At 34.2% G+C, this 27185-nt stretch overlaps 2 protein-coding genes across 3 annotated transcripts in view; one reads left to right on the top strand and one right to left on the bottom strand.

The window, feature by feature from the left end:
• jv (javelin) overlaps positions 1–3560 on the bottom strand; it is an 83295-nt gene extending 79735 nt beyond the window's left edge. The window contains exon 1 of the mRNA XM_053747118.2: positions 3176–3560. Coding sequence (XP_053603093.1) covers positions 3176–3270 — 95 coding nt within the window. The 5' untranslated portion in view covers positions 3271–3560. The remainder of the gene's footprint in view (positions 1–3175) is intronic.
• MCU (Mitochondrial calcium uniporter) overlaps positions 1–24871 on the top strand; it is a 110140-nt gene extending 85269 nt beyond the window's left edge. For both annotated transcript variants that reach the window (XM_053747125.2, XM_053747124.1), the window contains 6 exons: positions 14813–14934; positions 15415–15570; positions 21824–21985; positions 22268–22471; positions 22669–22776; positions 23316–24871. In XM_053747125.2, coding sequence (XP_053603100.1) covers positions 14813–14934; positions 15415–15570; positions 21824–21985; positions 22268–22471; positions 22669–22776; positions 23316–23465 — 902 coding nt within the window. In that variant the 3' untranslated portion in view covers positions 23466–24871. The remainder of the gene's footprint in view (positions 1–14812; positions 14935–15414; positions 15571–21823; positions 21986–22267; positions 22472–22668; positions 22777–23315) is intronic.
• The last annotated feature ends 2314 nt before the right edge of the window (positions 24872–27185 follow it).

Below are 27185 nucleotides of genomic sequence, written 5' to 3'. Positions count from 1 at the left end.
GGAACCTGAAGGCTGAAACACAATCCATGTAGACAGTCTACATTGTCAATACCAGCTGGTACTGGCAGTGATGTATGATGCGGGCTTTTGTTGAGGATTTAGTTAATAGTTTAGTTTTTAGTTACTAATCAACCAGTGTGCAGTTTTCCTCACGATGATTTGCTTCACTGGAAGCAAATGGTGGTCTATGAACACTACTATACATGAGTCACATTGGTATACAAACTCATTCGCTTCTAATGTCTGTAGGTGTATGTGCTAAGTAATGGAGCATGTCAATTCTTTTGGTCATGTACGGCTCAATGTCGAATTAAAAAAGATAACAGACAAAGGCTTGATGAGAAAGAAAACATATATCGGTAATCAGTACATTAAGCAAAGTCATGAGAAGAAGGAGAGGCACAGCAAAAAAAGGATGGCGTACGAAAACAGAATCTTATTATGAAAGCATGGGGCGAAAAAACCTAAAATGACGATGATGATGATATAAAGCTCTTCGCACCGATCTAAAAGATATAATAATATACCCACTTATCCAAAATAATAAGTTTGAAACGTTGTTATAAGCTTAATTTATTCGGTTCGGTAATCACTGAAACATTAACTAGTACCTATTCAGACGATACAATATGATTTTATGATATCACAATCTGATTCAGATATTATTTCCGATATGCAATTCGTTCGTTATCATCTGTTTGCGGTGGGTGAATGTGAAACACAATAAACACAGGCCATCGATTCAGTGCAGCAATCACATTTTCATCACAATCACGCGCTATTGATAGTAAAATTGTCGTTGAATTTGTGAGTAAAATTACTCTTTTTAGGATTCCGTACCACGAATAGAAAAAGTCCCAAAGGGACAAATGGCAGACTGTTTCTCAAGAACGCTTAGAGGTATCAAGTTGAAATTTATATTAATAAATTTTAACTTGATGAACTTGATATTCGGGTCTACGGTCCCTTTTAACTATGAAAAATCATAGGTAACACAATACAAAAAGAAATATTCGAAAACCGTCAATAACTAGGTACATAATAATAAAAGCGAATTTGATGGAACCCACGGCGTACTAGTCTTACTCGCACTTGACCGATTTTTAAGCATTCATACATAATAAAATAAATCTGTCTGTTATCCGTTTTACTTCTGGGTTTTGCAGTAAATCTTACATTCAAGGGTTCAATCAAAATAATAAATTCTGAAGCTCCTCCCAAAAGGCACTTGAATCGGACACCGACGCTGATGTACGTACAGTCTACAGCACTTGATTCACCGAAATAATTGAAAATTCGACACTATTATCTCAGCTTAGAGGTCTTAATGTTCCCGAGTGTCACTTTATGTGCAGTTGACTGTACGGATTTAAGTGATCTCTTCAGGTCTTAAAAGTCTTTTATTTCCAGCCACTAAAGTTTCCTATTGAATCCCCACATTGAAAACTTAGTATAAATCTAAAAGTTTTCGCGTTGAATACTATCTTTTCCCCGCTTACGTTACGGATTGCTTTCAAAGAAAGCAGCAATGTATTGTTAACACGTTTTGTTGGTTCTTGTATTTTCTTTTGCCGTTTTGTTTGTGTATTCGTCGATTTCTTTGTGCAGTTCGGAGTTTTACCATTTTTCATTTGAAATGTTTAGTATCAGCACGATTCTGGCAAAAAAAAAAGATGTTAATGTTAGTCTTTACTATTTGAATATATATTCTGTTATCAAAAAATACTGCCACTAAATGATGGTATTCATTTTAAATTTACTTTGGGGCTAACTCAAACAGTATCTGTTTGTCAATATACTCGTATTTTATTATATATTAACACTGTACAGTAGACGCATGTACTCTATTGGATTTAACAGTCTAACACCACACAGGTTTCCTCAAGATGTTTTCCTACACCAGAAGAGGTGAAGTGGTCTATAAAAACTTACTCATGGAGGGAGGATTCGAACCAGAGAGCAATCGATCACAAACAGGCATCTTTACCACCGCCGCTTCAGCTAATACCCAGCACCAAAGCCTTTTTAGTTAATTCACTAATTGTATTACATGTAGTGTTTTATTATTATTTCTATAAGTTATCTCGTGTCCCAGTGCTGGGCAATGACCTCCTTTATCTTGTAGTGTAGTTGCGAAAAATCAGCTTGGTTCGTTGCCAACGTATTCCGTACCCTAAGCCTAGATAAGTAGTAATCGTACTCTAGCGAATAGTTTGAAGACACAGTTTGCATTATCACCCAAAAGTTTATTAGTTGTCCGACTTTTAATCTCCGTCCTAATTTAGAATTAGAAATGTTATTTCTATGAGAAAGTTAAACATGACAATTATTTTCGATTTTTTAAAATTCTTCTTTTCGAAATTGAATGATGAGTAAGTATAGACAATAGAGAGAATAATCATTAGTTTTTTATTTATCTAGGATTGGTGCTTTTGAGCAAAGGCAGAATACACCTTTTTTACAATATAAAATTGTAATAAAAAATTTAGATCTTTTAACAATACTTCAACACGAATCCCAAGTTCAAAATATTCTGCCAAGGTCGGCCCAAATACAACTACATTCCACTATGTTAGAATAATTAAAGTATCTTCATTCAAGATTATAATAATGATCGTTATTCCAATTCTAATGATCTGTCTGCGGAATTCCGCAACACAGAGCCATATGTTAACCAACACCAATTAGTTAGATGCAGATAAGGACGAGCTTGCGGCAACCCTAAATTTACATACAGTACCGTACGATTCGTAATTTTTTGCTAATGACTAAGCTATAAAACATTTTGTGAAATTCAGACCTTGGATTACAAAAATGTTGTTACTAAACATCATTGCTAAACTTTCAACATATTCTGTTAAAATTTTATTGCAGCATTAATTTTATTTACTAGATAAAATTGGTAATATGAGGTAGATATCCTTACACATATGATGGGTTTGTGGGTTTATTTTTTTAAAAAGTATATGCGATAATTTCACGCTTTCCTGAAGTCGGAGAGAAATTGTAGTATGCCCGCTCACGCAGGGGATTAGATGTTGTGTCCACTCTACCCAATTTAATTGAGCTGTTAGCGCAAATATAACCACAACGCTGTGTCTAATAGACCAAGGTATGCCCAATAGACCGTATCTCGTCTTTTGTAAGGGTCAATCTACAGTTAAAGACGACTCACCTTCTTCTCCTACTGTTCGTTTTACGGCGGTCATGAGATGGCGGGTCGCTTGCGTACGCGGCGCCCTCTCCTTCCGCGCTGTGTCCAGCCCCCATCGCTACCCCATGCCACTTCACACACCGTCACTCACACTGGCCACCTACGACACCCCAAACACAAAAAAAGTTTACACCTTATTTTGAATGCTCTATAGTTCTAACTTTTGAATTTTAACGATCCGTGTTCGAATTGTAATTTGTTCTTAAAACTTTTGAATTTTAACGTTTCGTTTTTGAAATGCTGGCCGATTCTAAACTGTTCCGTTTCACGCAAGACACTGGTAGTGATGGAGAGCTGTGGCAGGGTGTCGTGGTTGGTTTTTCCTTGCGCGTAGTGCCCGAGCGGCTTGCCTCGCGAATGTGAAACGTAGCGTCGCACGCGCATGCAGACGCCCGCCTTACATTAGTATTAATTGGCTCGAGTCATAAGCGTAAAGTGGGCTATTTAGCTCCTCTTTTGATTGATAGACGTTTTGTTGTAAAAGTGGTGGTTGATCTAATAACAAGTTCTACCTGTCGTATCCAATCTCTCTTACGTTGTCTCATTAAGTAAAATAATGCATTAAGACATATCGTGGCAGCTATTTATAATAATTAGAAGCAAAGTTATAGTTCATAATAAAATTTTCACAAAAATAACCTTAAATTGCGAGTAGCTTTTATTCCAAGAATCTGTGTAAAACTCACCTTACATTATAAGACAGGCAACATTTGTTTAAGCGAGTGATTGTAACATTTCTCCTTTGTTCAAAAGAAAAGAATGCTTAATGGATTTTTTAATTACGTTAAATGTGAAATGTTTGTTTCTTGGTTGAAACAACTCTGAGAGCTCTCCACAGAGCCTTTACATTCGCAGTGTAAAATTTAGAATACGTTGTTAGTTTGGGAAACTTTCCTCGTTACATAGTCTGAACGTAATGGCGGCATCAAAATTCAATAGATAGTCAATTCTGATGGATTTTTTTTTCTTCTTTTTTAGGAAGGCATTTGTCGCGATGCAATTCGGTGTGTAGTTCTATAGACCTTCATATCTTCAAATGCCACACCATGCACTATGTCCAGGTTTTATCCACTTCTTTTCTGAGAGTAGTGAAGGCTAGCCAATAGTTCGGTTAAGTAATTCCTCAGCTCGGCGTAACAAGCTGCGCTCGTCTTTCTCGCTATTTTTCATTCTCTTAAATAAGTAAAGAAAATCGGATTCTTCGTTATAGTCTGATCAAATGGTTTACTAATTTGTTCAAGACGATATATTTTTCCCTAAGTCAACATTTTCTTCTTCTGACTTTTCACGCGTGTCATCTCTTTGTCTTTAAGAATCGCCGTGCGTCCCCAACTTGCGGCGGTCCACTCGCACCAACTCGCACTAATTGTTGCGATCCGCCTCGGAACTCTTCGCTCTCGATTCTTTTAATTACAGCTGCTTTCCCAATGGAAAACGTCGCAGTCGGAAGTAACCACGCTCAACGGTCCACATCCGAAGATGCTCGAGGGGTCAATGAGATATAACATGCATTCGATGATTATATTTTAAAAAAATAATAATTAAGATATTTAACAATATAACAGTAAATGATTAAAATGGCATTAATTAGAAATAAAGACTGTCAAGAGGAAGACCAAAACAATATAAATGTAACATAAATGGACCTCGTGAAGCACTATATGAAAGTTCTAGAAGTGGATGTGAGATGTCAGGAAATAGCGACGGAAGAATGAGACGTATTTCGTTGAGCTCATTGATGAAACATGGTTAGGTTAGTAAATAAAAAAAATCCTTAAAATTTTCAATATTCATTTGTGATTTTATTTCCGGCTGCCTGCCTGATGTCAGCTCTCCTTTGGAATGTTATTATTCCCTAGGCTATGTGTCTCTTAGTATCCTCGTCCAACATCCACGGGAGGATATGGAGTGGTCCAATTCTAGGGCGCAACCACACGCCACGGTAGATTTAAAATCTACCAAAACAAAGTTATGAAAAGATCCAAAGAGAGATCCGGAATTTATAAGTAAGATTTAAAAACACAAAGGAAAATATTGGCATTTGCTTTTTATTGCAGCTGTTATAAGAAAAGCAGAAGGATTATTCGGATAAGTGCCGGGCTTGAATCACGGGAGATAAATATGCATACGTTTTTGCGTAAGAAGCACTGATGTTTCCGCATTTGCGTAAATGTACAATAAGTGGAATAATTAGATGGGAATTAAAGACTTCTAGCTTCCCATGGGTCGTCTCCCATGGTAGAAATCTGTGGTTTTTATAAATGAAAATCATGGATAAACATTATATATTTTTGTTTGCCCCGCGGCGAATTTCAAAAGTGAGCAGCAAGATTCCACCCGAACATATGTACTTATACATACAGTGTAGGTTAAATATAAATAAAATACGTCCAAAATTTATTCTACAGATCCTTAAAAAAAGTATTTAAAATCGTAAAAGAATAACATCCCAAATAATACATCCCAAATAAACCTGTTGGACATGGTGTATCATCCTCATCCAAAGATTCCTAAATCAATACAATTATCATCGCTAACCTTATGTAACCAATTAACCGTTAGATAACGCTTACATAATTTACACAAATCAAAACTGTACTAAGCTAGAAAAACCATTTTCATTTGGATACTGGCCATACATCACGTTTTCTGTCCCTTTCTCGCTCGCTGGTAGTTCGATTACGGCAAAAGAAAAAAAATGCAACGGTAATTGTTACAGTAATATTATTCTCACAGTCTAAGCTAAGCCGTTAATCACAGTCGGTGAGTGCTCTACTTGGGTATAAAATTGAATTGCTATTATAAATAAAACATAGGCATACTAGTCATAGTTAATTTAAACACATATAATTTTATTTATATTTTTTAATACTACCAAGCAACCAAATGTAGCCCATCTGATGGTAAGTGGTCACCGCAGCCCGTGGACGCCTGCCAAAGAAGTAGTGTCACAAACGCGTTATCGTGGCCTAGGGTTTTTTACCACAGTAATTATACTCTGTCACCCTTCAAACTGGAACCGCTGTTTGGCGGCTGAAATATAATACTATATACATATTTTTCAAAGTTTTTGCTTTTTGGACTCCATTATAGTTAACATCTATTTTTCATAGTCGTATTCCTCATGACTGAGGGTCGTGGTCATTACATGGAATGAAACACACGTAACAACTTTCTTGGAATTATTAATGGTTAATAACATCTATACATGTGCTTATTTAAACATCAATCATCATAATGTTGAATGTAAAAAAATTACATTTAACCCATTATAAAAGATTGTGATAAGATATATTTTCGTATGTGTTGACCATGTAAAGGCTAAATCTTTTCATTTTGAGCGCAATCTCATAAAATCCGGGAGTAATAATTGCAATTATTACTCCCGGATATCCGGCCATAAACCCAATAAGATTTATGGGAGTAATAAAAGGGCAAGGTGTTCAAATAGGAAGCGTGGTTTGGAGGTCTATAACATAAATATACTGTAGTTATATTTAGGTATCTAATATGTTATGACATTTTCATAGGTTCACATACTCTCTCATTCTAAGGTTCTCCCGGATTCTTCCTTAGCCAAGAGCATCAATCCCAGGGTCCTCTGTCCACTGTTTGTCCATACATACCTTGATGAAAAAAGAAATTCATGACTCATTTTTATTACGTATTTTTTAATTAACTAATTTGTATCTGCACCTTATGAGTAAAGTATTTTTTAACAATGTTACTTCAGAGTTTGTTTTAAAATGATCGCATACAATATCGATACTATTATTATAATATAAAGAGATAAGCGTTTGTGAGTTTGTGACTTTGTGAGTTTGTATGTTTGAGGCGGATAATCTGCGAAACTACCGAACCGATTTCAAAAATTCTTATACCATTAGAAAGGTACATTATCCAAGATTACTACTAGGCTATTTTATCTCAAAATTCTCACGGGAGCGAAGCCCTGGGCAACATCTAATGTTTTATAAAGGAGTAATATGTATTTCTAATTATTGGTAAGTTATAATTCAAATTTATATTACCGTTTCGTCGTTACCGGATAGGTTGTCTTGCGTATGCAATGAGTTTAAACTTTATCTAAAACGCCAATTTATTCGTATCAATTAACAAAACAATAGTTGATAACGATACTACCATTGAATGGATTATTTCGATAACCTTCCCTCTCAAAAAAACTTCATGAGACCCTTGTACAGTCAACTGTACTTCAACCTATCCAAATTAAGAACTCACCGCTATTACTGGCTAGGGTTTCATGGAAGGTCACGTGACGTGCGGTCGAATGTACCTGGAGTTGGATTCCGCAGCATAGGCGCCCGAAATGAAATCGTAACCTGTCTCCTGTGTCATGAGCTGTGTTCCCGGGAATTCCGAAATTCCTCACTTTTTTAAGTAGAGGCAGAGTGAAGGACGGGGGAAAAATGTTTCCGCGTATTTAATTAGATGTTTCAGTTTGTATGTTAATTAAATTTTTCATAAAATTTCAGCGCCAGGAAATAGGCGATAAAAGTAGAATACCTAAGTTAGAACCTAGAACAGTTTGTGTATAAAATTATAGTATTGTTGGTGATGTTTTTCCCACAAAAAATATTTATTGTTTTGGTTCAACGCGATTCCTTTTATCTCGCCAAGATGTTTTTATTTCCTTATTTTGAGATGTTTTTGGTGTACGTACACGTATAATCTTTCCTGTTTTGCTAGTTTGCCAAACATTGAAGCACAGACGAGAGCCATCATCCTACCCATTTTCGGACATCACGAAAGTTTCACTGCAAATTCCCCGAAATTCTTAGAGGTCTATGAAGGGTAACTTATCATGTAAACTGTATATCGATGCGATCTCATACATACATTATCACGGTTCCTGTTTCCCGATAACATCTCTATTTTATTATCTCCGTTTACTAGACAAAGTACGGCAAGTTTTCTGAATTCCGGTGCTAAATTCCAATGCGACGTGTTTTCTTCGGTTTTGTTTCGGGACTCGAGAGCGAGTGGTATATTTTTATAAACTGGTATATGACTATGTGATTTGTTAGTAATAATTTCATGACATTTGCATGACGTAGTTGAGTGGGTCGTATGATTCTTTGAGATTATCAATAGGCAGTAATACAGCACTTACAAAGTAATTGTTTTTCAATTAATTTTGAAATATATTTTTGTATCGAACGTGAGACTACGTAGTGGTATGACAAAATATTTAGTTCTACTAAATTATGTATTCTTTGAATACATTTCCTATTTTATTTGAATTCGATACTAAATGTCTAATCTTGCGTGAAAGTTTTAGTTTTCCAATCTTTTCTTTTAACTTTTTAGCTTAACGTCAAAAATATAATCTGTATAAAAAACCCTACGCTGACATTGAGAATAAATTGCGCGTTTACTGACGCCTACAAAATTGAATAAAATATAAGAGCTAAGTAGGTGAGTTGTTTTGGGTGCCCCAGGGCTTAGTCCTGGGTACTTCAGTTTGAAAGAAAATTCTTAACATATTCTGAGAATACTGAATTCTTTAACTAGGAAAGCGATATCCGGCGTCCTCACTAAGCATCTAACGGTGTACGCGGCAATACGATTTTAGGTATTAGAAATATTACGGCGACAACACAACAACTCAGACACATTCGGTCAACAGCACATCAACCTATCCAAATTAATTGCGAATTCGCCCTATTACCGCGGTATAAACATCGATTAATGTTAAGTTGGCGTGCGGTCGACAATATATTGTGATAGATATTGTTGAATCGCGCTGTGTTGCGCTGCCTAATTGCATTTAGGTATAGCTAACCTAATACGTCCGCTGCGCTGCTTAACTATTAAGGTGTACTAAACAAGGCACAAAACGGCGGGTTATCTAATAATTTCATTGTTATTTTTATTAGCATTTGGTAATGTTCCGCGAGCTTTCCGATAACAAGGCTCTCCCCGGTAATAAACTTCAGCGTTGCAATCATACCTTTATGACTTCGTTCACCGAGCCCCCAATATATCCTAATTATTTGGTTTGATATTGCCAGATAAATAGATTAAAGATGAAATTTTCACTACAGGACCACACATAGAGAGCAGATCATATAGAAATAAATTGTATAACTCGATGGAAAACATTTTTTGCATTCACAATTTGGACTCGCCATTGTTATATTTTTTTTTATTTGTATAATTTTATCACAGGTTGTATAGTTATCATAGTAAATCATATAAATAAATCAAAGTCGTTTGCCGCTGCCTGCCTATCCCTATGTATCCTTAGATCTTTAAAACAATGCAACGAATTTTGATACGGATATGTGTTTTATAATAGACAATGTGATTCTTGAGGAAGGTGTATAATTTATTATGGTTTACCCGAACGAAGGTGGGATAGGTTGCTATTATGGAATAAGAGTGTTAGAAACGTCATGTCACGTTTGCAATATTGTACTATTAAAGAATAAGTTTGATCTCATAGTAAATGCAAAGTAATAATAGTAAATCCACGAGTATGGTGTAGTTCTAACTTCTAATTGTATCAATTATCGATTCAGAGTTTATTTATTGATAACAGTAATAAACATCCAAGTAATGATAAAGCTTACTTACTCAGTTTAATAATCTGTTTTCACCACAATCATATTTCTTCCAAGCAGGCGGTAATAAATCTCTGAGAGAAAGAATGTGACATAGAAAATAATATAGTTTTCCCGTTTGTAAACATGACACATGATGTGAAGTGCCTTGCAGACATCGGAATGTCCGTGTAGAGAGGGCTTAGCTATATATTTCTTTTATCTATATAGGCTTAGCTCATATTTACAAAGGTTTCCATATTTCATACTATTGTTTGGAGTTCATTTTAAATATCTTATCGAACCCTGGGCTCCGACGCTCAATAACTGCGGAAGGAACCGGGAAAACGCTCAGATGAGAGAGTAAGAACAACTATCTTCTTGAAAATATTTGTAATAAAATAATTACTTTCATCGTCAAATCGAGTGTGTTATTGCTAATACTGGTGTCAGATTTTATTCAAATCGCCTGAAGGCATCTGACATGACTTTACGATTACTTACCGCCATCTAGTGGCCGGTAGTCGCATACACACTAATGAACTAAACTGTCAACCAGTGTGCAGGTTTCCTCAAGGTGTTTTCTTTCACCGGAAGCAAGTGGTGGTCTGTGAAAACTAGTATATATGAGTCAGATTGTATATTGATATACAAACTCATATGCCACAAGTAGGATACAAACCAAGACAAGACCTTTCAATCCATAGGTGTCTTAACCATTACATCACTACCTCTTCAAATAAATATGAATACTCTAAATAAAAGCCGGGAAATCTCCCAGATAAAAAAGATCACGAGATAAAAGTTTAAATAAAGTCGTTTTTTAATCGATATTCGTTTGAATACTTCAACATCACATATTTCAGCGTACCTATCGCTTATCTGCAGATGCATTGGAATAATTTACGGTCGTTTTATTCAGCAGTCGCTTTCCAATCAGTATCTTACTGTTTTATAGCTGTCACTGATCTGATGTCACAGACTTGGTGAATGCAAGCTGAACTCAGGAGGCGAGGGTTCTGTAGGTTTCTATCTTAACTAACTAGGTTATAGCAACAGGTTGTTTTAAAATCCACTAAAAATATCATCATAATTTGCCTTACCTTGTCCTTGTTATATAGGGTCGGCGCAAAATGTCTGTTCCCTCCACAATGCAACCTCATATCCTCCCTGACACAATCCATCCATCTCTTCCAAGGCCTTCCTCGTCCTCTATATCCGTGTACCTTCCTACTTAAAGCTTTCCTCAGTAAATTATTTTAATAATCCATTAAAAATATATATTTATAAAAAATAACAAGTAATGTTTTATATATTATTATCGTTAATATATTTGTATAAATGACTGTAAAGTCAATAATGAAAATATATTGGCAATGTCTCACTCTGATAATAAATTTAGTTTGTATTACATTATCTGGAATTTGATACCTACTATATTTTAATGTATTCCGTAAATAGGTAGTCTTTCTTACATATAACTAATGTAGTTGTATAAGGGTTCCTACTTTGACATGTAAAGGTACGGAACCTTGAAACTGTTGCATGTATTTACCAGTACGTCTCAATGATATATGGAGAAAATGGATAGAGTTGATAATTAGGAAAGTGACAGGGCAATTATTGTGTAAAGAGTTTGCGCAGTGATGTGTTGCGGTTACGCATACATTGTGTTGAGGGGATATGCTTGTGTCTATGGTTGTGAGAGTTCGATTGCAACTATGTGATGGTACCATCCCATTGTTATGTATTTATAATATCACACACATCTACATTTGTTCTCAGTAACATCTATTCTTGGTTATTAATTTATATTACTTATTAAATAAACGGCAACTTAAACATTCACATACAGTGCACTAATATTATACGTGAAGAGTAATTTTTAAAAAATCAACAAAAAAATGCTTATTTATGAGTCATTTGACAAAGTGACGGAATCACTGCAAGCAATGTATGGATTGTTCTGAAGCTAAAATTTGTACATACAACAGGTGCGGCATAAATTCTTTTTTAAATTTTTATTACTTTTGACTGATTACTACTTAAATGTAAAACAAGTGATCCTGTGAGTGAGAAATCTTGCACGTTCTTTTTTCATATTTCAAACTTTTTTTCTCACCAGCCAGACACAGCACTATAAAATATCTATGATTCCATTCAAAGCGCGTTTTTATCGGATTCTTCAATAGGCATTTGAATCATAGGCTTACTTTTTCCGCGTGAATAAATATCCGATTAACGCAAAAACATGCAAGTATTTATATTGACTAGGCGTGGTCGCGCTGCTGACCCGATTGTGTCTTTCAGCTATTTAGTGGAATATAAATGTGTTTAGTATGTATGTGTTCTTAAATAAATTGTATTCATTATTTATTTAAAAATAAACATTCATCACTATCCATTCAAAAATGTATTAAATATTTTTCACTGATTCTTGAATGCTGGCAGCATTACCCCACCTTCATACCACTGAAGAACAAAGTATGTTTTCTTCTTTTGGATAAGGAAAAAAAAAATTGCATCCAGGAAATATTAAGAACTAACTTCTGACCATCCATGCCCTTGTTCACCTTCTTACAAATGAAGGTTCGCATTATACTTATACGTTATGAGTTCATCATGAGTGTCGTTGTGGCACGGCATACACGGCATAGTCTCCTTTATAGGGACATTTTACAGGAAGCCCTACTTATTCGTTGTAAGGGCTATGTACCATGTTTCCGTCAGTTATGAATTTGTATGTTATGCGGCACGTTCTTTATAATATTTTACTAGCAGGGCCCCGCGGCTTCGCTCCCGTCGGAATTTCGGGATGAAAAGTGTGCCTTTTGCTCACTGAGTTACAAACATCTTCACACATCCAAACTTACGCATTTATAATAATCATTAATATTAGTGGGAAGTTACAGCAATAAAGTCAATTTGGAAATTTAACGCAAGCGTGTAGACGTTTGTTAAAATTCCAATTAGATACATAAAATAATGAGACAAGATGAGTTTTTGAATCCCATTTACAAAATTGGTCCAGTCTATCCGGATACTGGGCTCCGATAATTTACGCCTATTTAAAGGAACATGTTAACAGGCGAAAACATTGCAAAGGACGTCTTTATACAACACAGAGCTATCATCTATTAGAAGAAGACGTCACATCACATATTACAAATTTATTTGCTTCGATAAAGAATTATAACCACCGGTTCTGATTAAAGTTTACCTAAGTTTGTTAGTTATTCTACGAAAGTGCGCCGTGTGTGTGTCTTAGAAGCTCCTACGAAGTAAACTTTATAAATATATTTTGCAACGAGCTCATGGCGATCATTAAAAACTATCATCTAAAAATACTTGTTTTTAAATTGAGTCTCTCCGCTACGCCACTTAGGAAATTATTAATTACCGAGTGCAATAAATATTTTCATTAGCGAGCGAGCAGCTGTTACCCATAATGGAAATTGATATTTGTGTCTCTTTCTACCGACGATTAGTCTACTTGAAAGTTTAACAAGTCTTCTTTTGTACTGTCGAGTGCAAAAATCTTACAAGATTTATTTATTTTATTTAATGAAAATAAATTAGGATTTTATTTTGACGACTAGCTTTTGCCCACAACTTCGTATGTGAGTAAAAATCCGGTTCCCGTGGGAATTCCCTTCTTAGTGCCCTATACTGTCCTAGGTACACACTAAATTTCAGTTTTCTACGTCCAATATTATCGGCTGTGCATTGTCTGTCAGTCTGTAAAGCAAGAGTTTTATCTAAAGAATTTATTTGAAACTAGCGATCCGTCTTTGCTTCGCTCGTGTAAAACCATAATAAATTGTACACCTAAACCTTGAATCCCTCTTGAATCACTCTATCTAATAAAAAAACCCTAAATAAAATCCATTGTGTAGTTTATGCTATACTATGTAGTGATATGCCATCAATCATTCTACTATATTAAGAGACTCTATGACGTATATGTATTCGTTTTAAAGGGGTTATTATGGACCGGAATAAATCCAAACTAAGTCATCCTAATTAATTTTGATCCTCCCGGCGAAGTGCCATAAACCACCGACTTTCAGTTCCTTGTTCTGTATATTTTATTAATTCGTGGAAATGCGTTATGCTGGTTTCTTGTTAGAATCGTGAATGAAATAAAATAAGAGAAAATTGCTTTTTTGCGTAACTTTTTGTGAAATTTTGGATGAATAAGGAATATTTTATAATAATAATAATTAGGTATATAATTTTGGTTATACGATTTAAAATACACATTAGGTAAAAATTGCCAGGAATTTGATTTTAGTTCCGAAAAAAAAAGATCGACGAATCTGAATATATACCGTAATCATCATTTCATCCGCAGAAAGTCCACCTTCGCTAAGAATCTGGCTGTAACTGGTTGGCATGCCGTTGCCCTAATATGATACTCTATACTCAAATTTACTATATATGTACTATGTGTCTATGGTTTACGGCGGACGTTTTGAAAATCGGGAAAATAATACGTTACCACATCTCTGATAAAATTATTTATGCCTGCTTTCTGTGCTCGATTGTACGCATGTGCGTAAGTGGAGCGTATCGAGTATAGCAAGTCCGTAATGAAACAATTTCTGAGCGTTGTACCGTCGCGTAATGTTTTCATCGCTGTCACTTATGTTTTTTCGAAGACTCGTTTACCTTATGACAATCTAAGTATGTATGTTGTACAGAACTAGAATAATCTTGGTCGCGTGAGACAGGTAAGTATCATGCTCGGTTGCTACCATAAATCGAGTAGGGATAAAACAGTCATCTCTCTGTGATCATGTTCCCGATTACTCTCTCGGTTTTGGTTCATTGAAGTTCTCCATGCAACTATCACCACTCCACACCAAAAATCATCTCATTCCAATGGTCCGTTGTGACTTTGTCACAGAAAAACAACACACATTTATAATATTAGTATGGATTTGGGTATCCATGTGTTCTTTTACACTATTGTGTCTTTTTGCACTAAATGCCATCGTTATAGAGTAAAAATTACCCTCTTTTGTTCCAGAAGTGACAGTGACGTATCGACGAGGTCTCCCGGTCATCACGGTCCCGCTGCCGTCCCGTCGAGAGCTGTGTCGGTTCACCCTGCGGCCCGTCTCGCAGACTGTTGGAGATCTTTTAGAACAGGTATATAAGTATAGTGAACTTTAGCGGACTCTGGGCTCCGACGCTCGATGGCTGCGGAAGAAACCGAGAAGACGCTCAAATGAGAAAGATGTATAAGTTCAGTGAAGGAAAACATCGTGGGGAAACCTGCACTTTTGGTGATTTATTAGCTCGCGCGTGAAAGGTAATGTCAAGCCAGTCCACTCATTTACATTGCCCAAGAATTTATCTTGTGTGTTACTTTCCATATAATGGCCACGACACTCAGTCATGAGGAATATTCTTACAGTCGTTTACTCATTACTGAGGATCGTGGACATTAGACGAAGGAGCTCAAAAGTACACTAAAGTTGTTTACTTTTAGCTCCTAATCTTTTGACTGTATTTTCTCTCTCTCTCTCATCATTTTCTTGTGTGAGCAAAATATATGATATATGGGGTCTTTAACTTTTCTGTGTACAGTAAAATATTTGGCTGTTATTTTATCTCTCATGCTTGCAGGTGAAGGCGGAAGACCGCGGTGTGGAGCGCGCCGCGGCGCTCGCGGCGGACGAGCGCGTGCGCATCGCGGCCAGCGACACTATCGAGTCCTTACTCGAGACCGACTTCCGGTTGATCATCAACGATACCGAGTATTATGTGAAGAGTCCACAGCAGGTAAGAATTTTTTTAAACATCTATTGTTAAACGCTCAACTATTTTCTATCTATAATTCATAACTAAGGAAAATATTATGTTTTATCTGGTCGGTAAAAACATAAAAAGTTATACACCTGAACGTTCCTCGGGAATCAAACTAACAAAATACGTTCGGTCGTTTTTAAGTTTATCGCGAACAGATAAACAGACGCAGAGGATTTTGATTTGTAATATTATGTAATGATTACATTTCGCGATCATATGATGACGTTAGTCAACAGCAATTGGAACATTTGCCAAACAAACAGCTAATCAAGCTCATTGCGGCAAGTTAGCCCGTTGTTCATGCATATGCAACGCGTGTACAGTCAACAGCACGTCAAGTTACCCTGCATGAACCTCTATGGCCCGGTAATAGCGGCGAGTTTGCAATGTATTTGGATAGGTTGATGTGCTGTATGTATAATGTCATTTTGTGGAAATTTGGTGCCTCCAATAAGATTGCAGGTGATTCATGGCGTGAGATAACTTGTGGTAATGTGAAGGTAAATATTAAGGGAAGTATTCTGTAAGAGACTATATAAAATAATATGTGGTCGTCCAAATCAAAAGGCATGGCGGCACTTAGGTCTTTATTGCCGTTTAGTGCTTTATTTTTTTTATTATTTTTTTTATATTTATTTTATATATATATATATATATATTATAATCAGCACTCGGATCACAATCATAACCTGTTTTGATATACCTTTTGACTATGTACATTATGTACTTTTATATATTATTAGAAAGAAAAGAAAAAAAAAAAATTTTTTTGTAAGAAACAATAATGGTAAGCCGATCTGGCATGATAGGGGCCAACACTGTTCAAATGAGTTTCTTTCGGCATTTCTTCTCAGCAGTGGTCGTTCCGAAATGCCAGTAGTTTCTAGCTTGTGAGAAATAACTATAAATTTAAAGATTGACGAGAAAAAGTGCCTGTGATTTCTGAATAAATGATTTGAATTTTGAATTTGAATTTGAATTTTTACTGAAACTTCAAATTCGAAATTCAAATAATTTATTCGAAAATTAAACCTTCACGCAACCTTTGCACGTAAAATCGTATATTATATTGTAATTTCTCAAAAACCTACAAAGTACTGGCATTTCGGAACGACTACTGCTAAGAAAAAATACGGAAACAAACTCATTTACACAATATCGGGCTATATCATGCCAGAAGAGCTTGCCATTATTGCTACTTACAATTACTTCATAGCGATAAATATTCTTCTATGCGTGTCGATGGCAAAAGCGAAAATGCTTCTGGCTACTAAATCATGTCTCGTCAGAACCGAACCACGTCGACATATAAAAATTATATATATATATATATATATATATATATATATATATATATATATATATATATATATATATATATATATATATATATATATATATATATATATATATATATATATATATATATATATAGTCTAACAGATTAAGTTGTAGATGTACAGTAATTCTAAAACTCATTCAAAATTGATCCAGCACTTAGTGTGAGACATTCTATTGTTTCCCTCAAACGGGCCAGGCTACAGCTGAACTGTGACCAGGTTTCTGCAGAAGCATTTAATTGGAATACGACGGTAATACGAATAAATTTTCAACTGTACCAATTCCCGGTTCTATTATTTGAAACAAAGGACAAACCATTTACTTCTTCTTTATTCTAAAAAAAAAATTCTGACACTGAATAATGCGGTCGATCAGATTATTTTAAAAATGTACACTAAAGGTTAGTGTTTTCTCAATTATAATATTGTGTGTGTTATTACTAACAGATTTTTATTCAAGTCGCATGACATAATAAAGCTATATACTTAGGAACGTTAATTTCAAAAATATTTCTTGAAATTATAAATATTTGCAACCTTGATTTTGTTTGCTGCTTTTTTTTCGTCGTAAATTATAATTACGTTGACGGTCGTATTTGTCACATTTTGATGTCCCCTAAAATATAAAATCAAAGCAATATAGAAAGAAATAGTAAAAATTTCCATGACTATAGACGATTTTGGCGAAGCATTTATCTGAGCATCAAAATGCGGAGAAACTGTGATAAACTAATAAAGTAAACAACAAACACTGCTTTTGAAACCTATGGTGAAATAGAGCAGACTGTACAAGAAACACGACCAATTTCAGTGGATATTCGATTATTCCCAGCCTGAATACATCGATTGGACGGGTGCCATTCATGCAAGCTTTACGTTGGACCAGTTTCGATGTTATTGGAGACGTGTAAACATGGAAAGGCTAATCTAAGCTGTGCTAACGTGTGATCAGTTCATTAAGTACTTTGTCGATTTAGTTGTCGAAATCAGTGCTTCATGAAATAATTTTGACGATTATGAGTCCATAAGAGCAGACCCAAATCGACTGAAGTTAAGATATTTTACCATAGATCGCTTAGTTTAGGTTTTCATGTAGCAAGTCACCCATTTTGATATATATTTTTTTTTATTAAAAAATTAACTTATTCAATGCAATTTTTTTTTTTTTTATTTCAAAACAATTTGTGTTAATAATACTGGCTGGCTATCTTTGGACATGCAAATTCTATTTATCAGATATTTGTGTCCGGATTGGATTATGTGTATTATTAGTTTTCAAACTATGTGCTTATCGTGTCGGGGAATTTCGGACTAAAGTTTCCCATCCATCCCTGTTTCATTCTCAGATGTGACGCTCGAAATCCGAGTTCTTTATCAATATTAAAAACAAATCTATAAATTGTGTTGTGATTCGACTTTTGGGAATACTATTGTTGTCTATCGTATGGATGCTATGATAAGGCCTATTGTTTTCCCTTTAGTCGCCTCTTACGACAATCACATATGATTTCTTCCCGCCGCAACGTGTTGCGAAAATAAATAGATTCGCAAAATACACTATATGCGACATTGTATTTAAAACGAAAATATTTAAACTCTTTCATAATGAAGTTCTTTAGGTATTTCTTACCAATAAAAATCTCTTTTCTTAATAAATCTACTCAATACTAGCAAAATGTTTTCTGCCGATATGAAATATTAAAAATGGCCCGAACCTTCATGTCATTTGTGATCCTCCATCAATCACTGGCCGTCCATCGCTCACGTCCACTGGGCTGGAATCTACTTTGATTGAAGTACTTGTATATCTACTCAGATTTATTATACGATACTATAAATATTATGTAATTCATTAGTTATAACGTACTAGCATGTTTGCAATTTACCCTTTTTAAAACTTTTTACCTTTTCATAAAGTGCCCATACCATCGAACGGTTTTGCTTTTCAATTATTATGATTGGTGCTTCTTTCAGAACTTACTTAAAATTTTACTTAAACTTATGTACTTTAACATAAGTCCGGATTGTTTATGATAATTTACAGGGTGTATCATAAACCCCGTGCACATAAGAAACGGGGTGATACCGGGATACGTGATACGGGATACCTAATATTAAAAATTTAGAAATGTTAATATTTACTTGAAACTTCGCATACAGGATCAAGGTATTATCACCCCGTTTTGTACGTGCACGGGGTTTATGATACACTCTATATAAGTACTATAATATATAATTATCTCTCTATATTTTTGATGTCTTGTAAAATTTCTTGAATTTCCTTTAATGTGTCTTAAAAATGAAAGTTATTTGATCGAATATCGTTTGACGACTATATTTGTAATATTTCGAATTTATAGAAGCAACTTAACATTTTGTTTTATGGCTACTAAACTTAAAAGCTTGTCATTAAAACTGCTGCAATAGTTTTACGATACCTGCTTTGAGTAATGATTAAGTATACTGCTTGTTCAATATTCTAATTGACCATTAACTTATGTAAGTATTAAATTCAATATTTATAATAATAATAAATCATATTTATATTGGAATAAATCATATTTATATATTATTACATTTTCTAGCTCAGACATACGAGTAGACAGCTAGATTATTACGATGTTAGTCCCGGGCAGAGCTGAAGATAAAACCGCCCATTAACGGGACATCAAATATTCATGTGTTTGTGGGAATGTAACCCATAAAATTGACGGCGTCCAAACATACCTTTGTTCTTTGTTTTTTTTTTTGTTTTGGGATTTTAAAAACTGAAATATACTTGTCTTAGTAGGCCGTAATTTTAATATCTAGAATGAAATGATAATGTGTTTTTTGAGGACAATCAACTGGGATAAACCTAGAAGAATAAAAGACGAAAGGTATAATAATAAGATAAACATAATACAAAAGTCAATCATCATTTATTACTGACTTTTGTAAAACAACTTGCGTGCTCTATGGCTAAAATGAAAAACACTGCAAGCGCAGTGATATCTATTAACATAATACTGGACGTCGTTATTAATGTCTTGTAACATATTCTACTGCTAAGTAATTACCATAGGTTCTAAATATTAATAAGCAATATTCCGGTTAGGTTCCGGTTTCCACAAAATTAGACGCGAGACAAGCCGCGGCGTTGACACATTGTTGGCGTGTACGTTCTCGGTGTCAGGACAAAATCTGATGATTTTAGCATTAGTTATATGTATCTCTAGATTTAAAAATCTTTAGTTTTGTTATAAAGTATTTTTATTTTGGTGTATAAGTCGGAAGTGGGTCTAAAAGCGTAAGTATTTTTCAAAAGTGTTTCTACAGAGAAATTGTGTCTCTGCGGAATAAAATAATTCCTTTAGAGTTTTCTAAAGTAACTTTGATAGACTCATGGGCCTCCTGTTTCATCAAATATATCATCGTTATTTGATTAAAATTAGCCTAGCTAGCTAGGACCCTGGACTCTGGTACTTAGTTGGAGAGATCTGCTTATAATTAGTACCTTTTTATATTCCTGAAGCTCATAGCAATGTTAGATAAATTATCTAAGCAACATTTCTATGAATATTTATTTTTCAAATTAGTTTGCTACCTTTGTGAAAGCATACAATACCATTCACAGTAATAAAGCGATTAATTTATTTTCGTACGCAAGCAGCTATTTTCGCCGCGCGCAATGACATAGCAAATTTGACGGCCTGCGCGAAAATGTGCAAAGAAAATGGATTGTTGCGGATCATATCAGGCGTTAAAGACATGAAATATTTGTTTATTAGGAAGCGATAATGACACGTTCCAGTTATGAAACGTTTTGCTTATTAACTATCCTAGATATTGTGAGATTGAGAGCCAAAAGTCTCCACATTATCGGCAATTTGATCTATCTGTTATGTTAATATCTTTCATGTTAATTTTATTGGAGAACACAACTTTTAAAATGATAACATCTTGCAAGGACGGTATGCATATTGAGCGAGAAATTATGCTACATGCGTCTTTATATTTTGTAATAACACAAGATTAATATGTTTGATGAGTACATTCACATAACTATAAATAACTTAAGTAGACGAGAGTCTACTACATCACCATTTACATTATCTAGACTAGACGAGAGTCTAGTCTAGATAATGTAAATGGTGATGACATTTACAATTAATTACATCGAATGTTCAGAGACTAGTTTCGCAAAGGATTCACCGTTAAGTTACCAAGTTGCAGAAGGGTTCACCTCTCCAAACATCTTAAAGCACCTTTGGGAATCCAAGGGAATTGACCCTGGACCCTTAGACCCGGACCCTCCTCACAAACTTCACCGCTCAGTTTGAATTAGGCTAACAGTAAATAACTGGACGCTTATTTGTAGTTTTTAAATGTATTTCATTTCCATTATGTTTTTGTGAACCGAATGGCAAGAACAAGTTGGCAGACTCATTGCCGGACTTATTATTTTGGTGTAATCTTTTAAAATTAATATAAGTACAAACTACTGCAGTCGATTATATAAAAAAAACTTTTATTATCTAGTATAGACTAGTAAAGACTTTTATTATCTAGTATAATAACAGAACCCAACAAAATAGAGGAATCATAGAAGGAACATACACAACAGGAAACATAGAAACCAGAAACATATATTTTGCAATAGAATGCCTATCGAAAATTGTCAATACTTAGCAGAGTGGCATTACAATAATAGTGTTGCACTGAATGATAAGTATTACACTACCAATTAATTATTTAGTAAGTGAATCTACTACTACTAGTTTGGAGTCTTATTTTCTTGAAAGTTTCTTTTCATGACTCCTATAATCATCCCATGCCTATATTCATACGTAAATACTTCTCATAAAAAACGTATGTATATCGCAATGTTATCGTTATGATTCCAGGAGCGCCTTAGTAGCGAGGAGATTACTCGTCTCTCCGACGTGAGGAACTTGGTGAACCAGTTATACGAGGCTCTCAACGTGAGGGAGCACCAGATCCGCAAGGAGAGGGACCTGCGTGTACAACTGGAGAAACTATCAGCGGAGTTGCAGCCTTTAGAAGAGGTAATATCTACTGATGACTTCTATATATTTTATATACATTATATCCATTTGTTTGATATGAGGAACTTACTGGAGAATATGTACGAAATCCTCAATGTGATGGAAAACCGGATTCGTGAAGACGGTATTCTTCAGTTGTGTGTGCAAATTCAGAACAAGTAAAATTCTCAACCCAACACACGAACATGTTTTTTTATTATATTATAACTACTTGTAAACTTTCGCGTTGAATAGCAACACTATTATATATTTAGTATTTAATATACTTTTTTTTATTTCCAGAAACGCATGTCCCTAGAAGTGGAGACGAGCCGCAAGACATCAGTACTGACGTGGGTGGGCCTGAGCTTGATGGGCGTGCAGTTTGGGGTGCTGGCGCGGCTGACGTGGTGGGAGTACTCCTGGGACATCATGGAGCCGGTCACCTACTTCGTCACATACGGCACCGCCATGGCTTGCTACGCTTACTTCGTGTTGACCAAACAGGTTTGTTAGCGATCTCTCTCGCATCTGAGCGTTTTCTCGGCTCCTTCCAGCCGTTGAGCGTCAGACAGAGCCCGTAGCTAGCTTACAACTTTCGTTCGGCATCATTAGTTGTCAGACCATTGGCTCGCATATCAACTTTGTAGAAACTTTATATCTATTATGTAATAGTAAATAAAATAAATAAAAAATTGTTTCAGGAATACATACTACCAGATGTGAAGGATAGGCAACATTTGCTAACTCTGCACAAAAAAGCGAAGAAAATAGGTCTCGACATCAACCACTACAATCATTTGAAGGACGAAGTAAGTGCGGAGTCTTTTGAATTTTCATTTACCTAGAGCTTTATTGATTTAATATTTACACCAATTTATATACTTAATATAATGTTGGCAACACCGCGAAACTCGCCCGTGTTGGAGGGGAGCCGAGCGGCGATCGTGCAATAACACGAAACTTTGGTTCGAGCAGCGGAGCCGCCTTCTCCTTATGGGAATCAATTTATTTAAAAAAAATCCTTTAGAGTATTTAAATTTATTAATTAAGTTATCTTAGAATAAATATTTACTCACTATTTATTATAATTGAATTAAATAAATTGGTTCATTTTGCTGGACTTTATTGTATTAACAGTGCTCGATAAATATATGTTTGTAGTCTGTAGTTATTAGGTATTATTTTTTCAACCCTTTTTGAGATATATATTTTTTTTGTATTCTTCCACTCATAAGATAGATGTGAACTCTATTTTACATGTCTTTAAAATATATATTTTTTTAATATTTTTTATTTTATCTCATTAAGTGTCACACGAATCTTACTCGTGACTTTTTTAATGTTTCAGATAAATAAATTAGAAAAAGATCTTGCCCGCCTTCGGGACCCTCTTCAAATCCACCTGCCTTCCCCCACGGGAGGCGACGACAAGCGTTCCCCACTCTCAAAGATAAAGGATATGCTTGAGGAAACGAGTAAGAAGATGAAAATCACGTAATATTGGCTGCCGACGGCGCGTCGCTTCAAGTAGACGCCGACTTGGTTCATAGTGTGAGGCTTGTTCATAAAAAATGCGTTACTATTCGCTGTTCGAATTTATAATTCGAACTGTATTATTTTATTTTATTAATAAAAAAAAAAAAAGAATTGTCGAGTCTTCTAGGGCTGTTTTTAACGGCGTATATTAAATTTTAAATGAATTTAATTTCTTTCGGATAACTTGTTGAAACTTTGCCAAGATTGTTTTGCGATTAGCTATAAATGGATCCAAAAACACTAGGATTATTTTTTTCAATTCAGTATGTCATCGAATACTTTTTAATATCACATACCAAAACAGTGATAGTAGCGCTGAGTTTTAAAGATTTGTGGCAAATGTCTTTAAGTACCCGATTAATATCGTTAAATTTTTTTTTTGAGATTTCATCCTTTAAGCGAGAAGTTTATTTATTTAGGTATCAAAAATATACGTAGCAAAATGTACAATTTAAAAAATAATAAACTGTTTAAATAGTACATTAGTTTTTTGAGATTTTGCTCAGATAAAATGTTTCCTATATTTATTTAACTAACAGTAATTTTTCGTGGTATATTTTTTTTGTGTTTTAGTATATTTTTTTAAACAGTGCCAATAATCTGGTTAAGGCGGTACCTTATGCCCAGTGGTGCGTAAAATTGTTTTAACGAAAATGGAAGTTGAAAAGTCCACTTTTCAACTTCCATTTTCGTTAAAACAAGTCCACTCACGGTATCCCCTTAAATAGATCGAAAAGACCAAAATCTGTTAAGAAAAAAATGTTAAAAGATCATCCCTTATTACGAATATTATTGAACTAACCTAGTTTATAGTCTTATTGAATCTAGTCTTTGAATCAAAAGAATTTTTAAATATACGTAAGGTCGTTTTAGTATTTTGGTTAATCTTGCCAAGTGTAATATAAAAATGTCAAACTAAATTACTATGACTTAATTTTATTAGAAAAAAGGATAATATAGACATTTCGTGATTCATTTTTGATTAAAACATTGTAGTTTAAACTAAAGTTAAAGTATCCTCTGACCTAGAATTGTATTTGTAGACACAGAAATGTAAAAGTTGTAACAAAAATCTATTATTTGCCCTCATCACGGCTTGAGATTGAAAGGTAATTTCCTGTTTAATTAAATACCGAAATAAGCAATTTTATTTTGGTTCCCAATAAAGAAAAACGCGGAAATGCATACAACCCAAATTTCAGAATTCTACAGGATTTCTAGTGCATAAATAAAATGGTGCTTAATTTTATATTATGTAGTTATTAGTTATGGCTTCGAAGTTGGTGATTAAATCGATCTGTAGTCTAGCACAAATAAAATAATTTTATTGTTTTTTTTATTATTATTTTAATTAAACTTGAACTCTAATCTTTAGTTTTCATTATTGACTAAAATGTTCTGTTTGTACTAACATTACCTTTTCCGGGTTTTTAAAGCCCTATCTCATTTTTAAATAAGTTTGTATATCTCAAAAGTATAATTAAGGCTGATTTCAGTCGCTTATAAAAATATAAATATAAGAAATTATAATTAGGTATTTAACCATGGTAGACATAAGCTATTTGTAAATTAAATTGTGTTATTTTCACGATTTCTCCTCAGAAGTGCGGTTTTGCATTTCCCTTCTCACTACCTATCTAGTCGATTCGAAGTGACACGCAGAGAACTGAACAGTGAACAGTCGTTGCGTCACACTGGCGCACTGTGATTGGTTAGCTGCGTTTCACTGCCAATCGACGACGAGGTGTAAATAGCAAAGCCATCTAGGCACACAGATTATAAGTTCAGGCATAAATAAATATATTCTGATGCGCGTACATAGTGTAAGATCCTTGAGAAAATAATTACACGCCCATTATTAGCAAAAACTTTTTGTGTAAAAACCAGTAATAATAGTAAATAGACATCTTTTTCCGAATTCGCATCATCATCAAAAATTTTAGCTATAGTTGCATTATATTAACTATTGATATTGACATAGTTACATTCTGTAGGTTAAATAATGGCTGTGAGATAATTGTCAGTCCATGATAAAAATATGAGAAGAAAAAATTTTAACATTATGACGTAACCATTTGACAAAACAGTTTTGTCTTGTCCAAATAGATATAAAATCAATGCTACATGGAAATTGTAGAAGCATCTTTTATTTTACAATTTTTTTTTGCATTGCATTTTGTGATTACACATATATATTGTAAATTTTTAACAATCACATTATAGTCCAGTTATTTGATAGGATAATGAATCTCTTTTACTTTCTGCTATCTACATGCAATCGATATTTTCGAGTATAAAAGTAACTTAGCCTCAGCCAGGCCATAGACGAAATTATTAGTGCGGTAAACTTTTAAAGGCCCGATTCTAATTGTTCCGTTTAAATATATTTTGGTTGGGAATGCTGATTAGCATTTTAATTTATACGCTTAATGGAAAACTCACTCAAAAAGCCTTAACATTACGGTCTAAAATTGTATATAGTCTATATAACCCTTGTAACCTTAGAAATAAGGACGCACATTTAACGCTCAATAGCTTTCTATCGTGATTTGCTCGTTTGCCTTTTAGAGTCTTTTTCTAACTAATGTTTTTCTAATCTATATAAATAGAATTTTATATAACTAGATGTAAGAGGGAGCAAAGCTTCTTTATATTAAATAATTAATTGTTATTTCCACAATTCAGTTTAAAGTTTTTTTTTTTTCGTTTATTCGAGTAGTTTTAGAGATAATATTCTGAAATGAAGATCTGTTTTAGTGATAGTTAAAATTTTTGAATTTTTTGGAAGAGCTCCGGGTAAGTTTACGAATGGATAAGTATAAGTATATTTATTTTATTATACAATTGTTTAAGCTAAATAATTTTTGCACTATCCTTAAGTTAGAAAGTTAACTTAGTTTATTTAACTAACTTTAATTTACCTATATACATATATTGTTATCTTGTCTGATTCCTCAGGCAAGCGCTGTTTTATAAGTTACAAAAATAATTCACTGTTGGTGGAAGTTTATTAAAATGTAATTTAATTTTTTTTTTCTGTATCTTATACCAATATGTAAGTTATGGAGATATTAATCAACACTGTCCTTTGAATTTCTTCACTGTCGAGTAGGTAGGTACTTTATTGTAAAACTAATTATTAATTATATACCTATTTATGGCTTTATGTCTCAACGCAAGTTAACTTCGAAATGCTAACGCCATCTTGTAATATTAAAAGTTCAACAAAATGGCAGCCAGAAACGTAACTTGCGTTTGGAAATATTAAAAATAAATTAATTTAACCACACTATCTTTCCTGTTAATATTCACTTATGAAATTGCCAAAAAATCTACCCTTCCAAATTCTTGTTAACTTTGTTACACTCTAACTTTTCATTATTAACCCTATTAATAGTTATTATGGAGTGACGGTGTGTAGGCATGAATGTTAGCACAAACTAACAAATAGCCCGTCTCCTTATAACAGTTACTATTTTGCATTTTGTTAAATTTACAGTCGTGTTGTTCAAATAAATTTGTAAAAAATATATGTTTGTGTTTGTTAATTTCTATCATATTCATGTCCTGTTCTATCACCAATGTGCATGCGTTTTTTAAGTTTGTTATTAGTAAAAAGGTATTGTAATCTCATATGTTTTTAACGTTTTCTAATCAGCCTGTCAAATCAAACGCTTCACAA

This window comes from Plodia interpunctella, chromosome 6 (genome assembly GCF_027563975.2).
Source record: "Plodia interpunctella isolate USDA-ARS_2022_Savannah chromosome 6, ilPloInte3.2, whole genome shotgun sequence".
Lineage (NCBI taxonomy): Eukaryota > Metazoa > Arthropoda > Insecta > Lepidoptera > Pyralidae > Plodia > Plodia interpunctella.
This window is presented reverse-complemented; position numbering and strand designations above follow the sequence as displayed.